Source organism: Ammodytes marinus (genome assembly GCF_949987685.1).
Source record: "Ammodytes marinus genome assembly, chromosome: 2".
NCBI classification, from domain to species: Eukaryota; Metazoa; Chordata; class Actinopteri; order Uranoscopiformes; family Ammodytidae; genus Ammodytes; species Ammodytes marinus.
The window spans coordinates 3,480,063-3,487,230 of NC_137231.1; the positions used below are offsets into that span (position 1 = coordinate 3,480,063).

Consider the following 7,168-nt stretch of genomic DNA (forward strand, 5'->3'; position numbering starts at 1 on the left):
TCATTGGCTCATCCATGGTCCGACAAGTTCTCCTGCCGAGGGCGGAGACCTTCTGCTATCCCGGTGCCCAGGTATCCCACATCAACTCAGTGCTACCACACATTATCCACAGTAATCCCGCTGCATCTATGGTCGTGACACATATCGGCTCAAATGACCTTAAGTCAGAAAAGTCAGAAAGTCTTAAAACTGATTTTAAAGCCCTAATCGATTCCGTCTTGACCGCTGGGAAACAATGTATCGTCTCTGGTCCCATGCCTTCCCCTCGATTTGGTGACATCAAATTCAGCCGCGCACGCCAACTTCATGTTTGGCTCAAACAGTATTGTCTCTCCATGGGCATTCCCTTTGTCGACAATTTTAACGTTTTCTGGAACAGACCGTCTTTCTTTGCCAGCGATGGTTTGCATTTAAACAAACAAGGGAAACATCTTCTGGCCAGCAATATGCTCTTAACAATAAAATCGGTTCCTAGCGTCACTCCTCTTGCAAACTCTGTCCAGCATGATTGACTATCTCCACACCTGGTCAGTCAAGAGGTAGTTAGCTCACGTGACACAGCCTCCATGACCACTAGTCCCCATGCATCTAGCGCCCCCTCCAGGCCTGGAACATCCATTACTATAAAAACTCACCCAATCCCTGTATGTCAGTCTGTCAGATCATCATTAATCCCTCCTCATAGATTTTACAGGTCACGCCACAGACCACTTGGGATTACAAGTAACTTGAAAGATGTACCTATTATGTGTAATAGGTCAATTGTGTTGGACCACCCCGCTGTTGATAACCTGGACATGAGCATATCAAAGCTAAACTCACCAAACATCCTCAAAACAAGAAAGGGTTTGGGTTTTCTTCACTTAAACATAAGAAGTTTGCTTCAGCACAATAAACTAGACCATGTTAACATCTTAGTATCTCAGGCTGACCCAGATGTCTTGGTTCTGACTGAATCATGGTTGAAGAGCAGTACACATGACTCTATGGTGGCAATAAATGATTATAGTTTATTCAGAATAGACAGGACCACACGGGGTGGGGGAGTGGCTGTCTATGTTAAATCACATTATTCTGTATCATTACTACATGCTGTCTCTGTTCGAAGCTGCTTTGAATTTATTGCTTTGGAATTGTCTTTATCATCCAATGATTGTTTTGTTGTAATTGGTGTGTACAGGCCCCCTTCAGCAGTAAATAGCTCCTTGAGTGAGCTAGCACATTTAATCTCTCCATATGTAAATAGAGAGGTCATTATGATGGGTGATTTTAACATTGACTGGCTTTCTGGTGCCTCTGAACCTTTTAAAGAAATATGTAGCAACCTAAATCTTACACAAATAATAACTGAGCCCACAAGACCAAATCTAAAAAACCCAGCAAAATCAACTTTGATCGATTTAATATTATCAAATCAAAGCAATAAAATAGTTTCTGCTGGTGTCTTTGAGCTTGGAATCAGTGATCACTGCCCGGTGGCCTGTATCAGAAGTATTCATCTTAAAAAATCTCAACCCAAAATCATCATTAAGCGTAATTTTAAAGGTTTTAACGAGCAAGCATTTTTAAATGAACTCTATCAAAGTGACATTCATCTCACAAGTGAAATATCTGATGTGGAATTGGCCTTAGAATTTTTCACCAATACTTTCTCCTCCATTTTGAACAAGCATGCACCCCTTAAAAAGCACAGAGTAAAAAATAGATCAAACCCCTGGTTCACAAATGAATTGTCCGATATATTTGCAGAGAGAAATAAAGCATGGTCCCTAGCTAGACGCTCTGGTGAAAACTCCAAGTGGACTGCTTTCAGACAAATCAGAAATAGGTGCATATCCATGGTTAGGAAAGCTAAATCAGACTACTACCTCGAACTAATTTCAAACTGCTACTCCAACCCTGCACTATTTTGGAAGGCTGTGAATTATAACAAAAACAATTCTAGCACTGTTCCCAGTCAGTTAAAAATAAATGATCATATTTTAAATGATCAGAAAGAAATTGGTTTAGCTTTCAATAAACACTTTATAGCTGCTGGTAAACTCTTTCACAATGGAGTATCTACGCCTTCTACGCCTACCACCACGAGAAATAAAAATAGCATACCACCTGTCTCTAAAACTCCTCTTTTCAGCCTTGTTCAAGTCCCAACAAGTATTGTTGTAGATGCGCTTCTTGCCATCAACCCCAGGAAGTACATGGGAGAGGACAATTTGGACCCATTTTCAATAAATCTCTCTGCACTTATCATATCAAAACAAATAACCCATATTTTTAATCTTTCCATCTCTTCTGGTATTGTTCCTAAAGTCTGGAAAAAAGCTCACGTCATTCCATTACATAAAGGGGGTGACAAAAGTGATCTTAACAATTACAGGCCAATTTCCAAACTCCCATGCCTGGCAAAAATTCTAGAATCAGTCATTAATACTCAGTTGAAATCCTTTTTATCCAGTGCTTCCATTTTGAGTCCATTTCAATCTGGTTTTAGGGCAGGCCACAGTACTATATCTGCTGTCACTTTGGTCTTAGACAACATTGTTACAGCTATCGATAAAAAAATGCACTGTGCAGCACTTTTTGTTGATCTGTCAAAAGCTTTTGATACTTTAGATCACCATTTGCTTTTAGAGAGGCTGCATGAAATTGGTTTTGATTATTCTACATGTAGCTGGTTTAGGGACTATCTCTCTGATAGACAGCAGTCAGTTAAGCTGGGAAGCTACCAAACTGAGTTTTTAACAGTTACAAATGGTGTTCCGCAGGGCTCAATTTTAGGTCCAGTCCTATTCACAATTTACATCAATAACATTGTTTCATCACTACAAAACTGCCATGCCCATTTGTATGCTGACGACACTGTACTGTATTGCATTTCTGATTCAGTGCAACAATCTGTTCAGAACCTACAGAGCTCTTTTAACACCCTGCAGAACTGTCTAGTGGATCTCAGGCTTGTCCTTAATATAGAAAAAACAAAATATATGTGCTTTTCCAGAGCAAGAATTACACATTTTAATGATCTTATTATTCACACAAATAATGGATCTCATATTGAAAGAGTCACTGAATATAAATATCTTGGCATCTGGATAGATGAAAAACTCTCTTTTACATTTCACATAAAAAATCTTGTCTGTCGTCTCCGACAAAAGATTGGCTATTTTTATAGGAATAAAGCCACCTTCCCGTTGTTCAGTAGGAAAAGGATTATTGAGGCAGTTTTTATGTCTGTCCTTGATTACGGTGATGTGGTTTATCGGCATGCATCTCGTTCATGCCTTAAACTCCTAGACTCTGTATTTCACTCTGCTTTGAGATTCATTACAGGAGATGCTTATGATACACACCATTGTGTTTTATATGAAAAGGTTGGGTGGTCCTCCCTTAAGGAGAGACGTGATGCACATTGGCATATTTTTATATATAAAGCTCTGACTGGAAAGCTACCACTATATTTGACAGAAATGCTGCTTATTTCAGATGGGCTTTATCAAACCCGCTCAACTGACATGCTCATGTTATATGTCCCCTATGCCCGGTCTGAGCTTGGTAAAACCGCTTTTAGCCATAGTGCCCCTGACTCCTGGAACAGCCTACAACATACAATTAAAATAAATACACTCATAACTGTTAACCAATTTAAAATTATTATTTTGAATCAGCCCCTCTACACTTGTAACTGTTTTAATTAGGCTATTATGTCTCTCATTCAATTGATCTGAATGTTTTAAATTGTTGTTGTCTGTGTGTGTGTGTGTGTAAACTTGTTATGTATTCTCATTGTATATTGTGTATATGTACAAACTCGACGTCATTGTAAAAGAGGGTCACCCCTCAATTGATCTTTCGAGGTTAAATAAAGGAAAATGAAATGAAATTCAATTGATTTACGCTTGTCAAGAAAATCAAGATACATTTTCCACACCAGAAACTATTGTATCTCTTAATTATGAAATCTCTTGGGTAAGGCTCTCATTTGGACCCCCCCTCCCCATGTCTAAATCATGGTCTTAATTGGACCCCCCCCTCCCCATGTCTAAATCATGGTTTAGCCCCTGCACGTCAGAGTGGAAAAGCCCATAGACACATTCTGTGTTGTTTTGATACAGTCCTCCATATGCTCATATAGGCCTACACGTTCCTATAAGGATTTACAATCTTATTGGTTGTGACATAAAGAATGTATCATACTAAATTATGCTGTAAATATAACTGTAGGCCTTTCTCATCAGGGTAAATCAATAATTCACATTTTCCACTGATTCATAATTATATTTGAGCTACCCTAGGCCATACAATACCATACATGTCTGTTAGGATATCAAAGATCACGAAGTAGGCCTATTATAGACATACATTCTTTAAATGGAATCGTTCAATGACATAAACATTAGAAAAGCTAACGGGCACAGAAAGGCTTTAAACTGATGAATGATCTACTACACACTCGCTGAATTGACGATTATGAAAATGCTTGTAAAGGATTTTGAGTTGTCGATCAATCTGCCAATCACTTGCTCAACCAAACCTTTCGGACTTCAAGACTTCTCTCTCCTAATTCACACAAGCAGAGTGAATTCAGATTCAAACAGACAATCAACACGCTTTGCCCTTCACACAGCTGTAAATAATTAAGTTATTTTTCCAACTTCAATTCATCTCAGTTTTGACAGTAGGCCTAAATGGACACGAGCAGTTTAAAAAAAAAACGTCTCCTTCCTTATTTTTGAATATTAAGTGCTGCAACTAACCATGCGTTCCAATACCAATACTTCCATACTATTTATGCCAGAAAAAGATTTATGTCCCAATACATGCAAGTCAATTGTAGTAGGCTGAAAATACATAAATGCCCCCCTAACTCCAATAGCATTTTGGAATATTCATCTTTATTCTTGACATTTCTTGACATAATGAAAAAAAATCTTCCTTATCTGATTTTTTTTTCTCTCCTGTGGCCCTAAAACTCTTCTGTACTTTAGTAGTGTAGTAAAAAGAAAGAGTATGTGATTTGGAACGCAGGGTTATTTTTATTAAAAATGTATGTCCACTCAATTGATTCACTGATTGGTCGATATAATGTGCACCCAAGGAAGAAAATACTCTTTAAAAAAATTAGCAATCAATTTTCAGTTGATTGAGGACTAATGTCGTTTTACAAGTTAAGACACATCCAAGACAGATAGGCATAGGCCTACAGCAATTTGCACAGTAGTAGCCTATATAGCCTACAATCACAATAGCCTATGAACACTTCTTATAGTCACAACAGAAGTAGGCCTATTAAAAATGTGTCTGACATGAAAATGTGATTATTCACTGAAGCGATCATGTTCTCACCCGAAAACAAGCATGCACAATAAGGATAAGGAGAAATACACGGCGGAGGATTGACAGGTAGCCGCGGGGGTCTTACCTGTCAGGCAGGTGCTGAGCGCCAGAAGGGCCGCAAACACCGCAGCCTGGCCGAGCAGCGGGGCCCGCATCCTGGACACAGCTCCGACCGACGACCGCCGAACGAACACACGGCTGGAGAAGGAGGATGAGGCGTGGGGGAGCCGGGACTGATCATTCCCCCATCGCCCTGGAGCTCAGGAGGAGAGGACACACACACACACACGAATATAGAACGACAACGAGGAGAGAAAAAGCTGTGACGGAGAGGATTGAGGTATAGCAGCGCGGATGATCACGCCGATCCTCCGTTGTATTTGCCGCAGAGAGTCTGTACCTGCGACATGGATGTACACCGCTGACTGGCTCTGGCTCACTGACTGTGAATGGTTCTGCTGCTGATAGCGGCTGTAGTTGACACACACACACACACACACTAACACACACACACACACACACACACACACACACACACACACACACACACACACACACACACACACACACACGCACACACACACACACGTAGGTTTGTGACGTCAACACGCTGCGGAGTCTCCGTGCTGCCTTCAGGTGCAGCCAAACATCAGACACGTCACACAAATCGAAACCAAACATTTCTTTACCGAATGGACAGAAATGGATTGAAAAACTGAAAGGACAGGCTATTAATATCAAACTCTGTAACCATCTTTCTTTCTTTTGTGCAGTAGCCTATCCTAGCACTTGTATTATTGACTGTTTCACCAGTGACAATAGCCTATTTGAGAAATATACTGTCAGAAAGTAAAATATTGCAGTTCTGTTTTTGTATGGCTGAATATGGATTTTGTAAACAAGGACCCGTCAATACCATTGATTAAAGATTGAAGAAGGTGGAGGTCTATTTGTCATTATGCACAACAATTAGCAGCATTTGTTGGCAATAACATTCTTGAGTCTCAGGCTCAGCCTGTGGCTGTTGCAGGGCAAAAATATATACAGTCACGCCTGAAATGATTCATACCCCTGGCAAATTTTTACTTAAACTTACTTTTATTCAACCAGCAAGTTTTTTCTTGATTGGAAATGACACAGGCTTCTCCCAGAAGATAAGAGGCATCATTCTGAAAACATTTTTTTTTCAACTTTTATTTACATTTAAACAAAAAGTGGCATGTCCAAAATTATTCATACCCTTCTCAATAATCAATAGAAAAATCCTTTATTGGCTATTACAGCAATCAAACACTTCCTATAATTGCTGACCAGCTTTTTGCATGTCTCCACTAGTATTTTTGCCCATTCATCTTTAGCAATGAGCTCCAACTCTTTCAGTTTGGAGGGTCTCACTGCCATCACCCTGATCTTTAGCTCCCTCCACAGATTCTCAATTGGATTTAAGTCAGGACTCTGGCTGGGCCACTGTAAAACGTTAATGTGTTTGTCCGGCGTCCGCTAAGCATTTCTTCACCACTTTTAAGTCAAAATTTGCCAGGGGTATATGAATAATTTCGGGCATGACTATTCGAAAAAAGTAACATTCGCACACCAGTTTAATGCCTGGAGAACACTTCAATTATCAAACTGTTGTTCAAAGTTGCTCCCTTCATCAATGCAACATAATAGCAGAAATGAAAGAGAAATGTATAAAGAGAAACACACAAGTGAAGACAGCCACCTGGGACCTAAATAAACACACAAATAGGCCTAGTACGAATACAATTTTAAACGTAGAGATGAAGTTAAATGTATAAATCTAGAATACAATGTAGGCTACAATAAAATGAAA

The 7,168-nt window shown here is 39.6% G+C and overlaps 1 protein-coding gene across 1 annotated transcript in view; it reads right to left on the reverse strand.

Moving 5' to 3' along the window:
• npdc1b (neural proliferation, differentiation and control, 1b) overlaps positions 1 to 5,701 on the reverse strand; it is a 40,934-nt gene extending 35,233 nt beyond the window's left edge. Inside the window, exon 1 of the mRNA XM_080051862.1 lies at positions 5,420 to 5,701. Within this exon, the coding sequence (XP_079907988.1) occupies positions 5,420 to 5,489 (70 nt within the window). The 5' untranslated portion in view covers positions 5,490 to 5,701. The remainder of the gene's footprint in view (positions 1 to 5,419) is intronic.
• Positions 5,702 to 7,168: the final 1,467 nt, after the last annotated feature.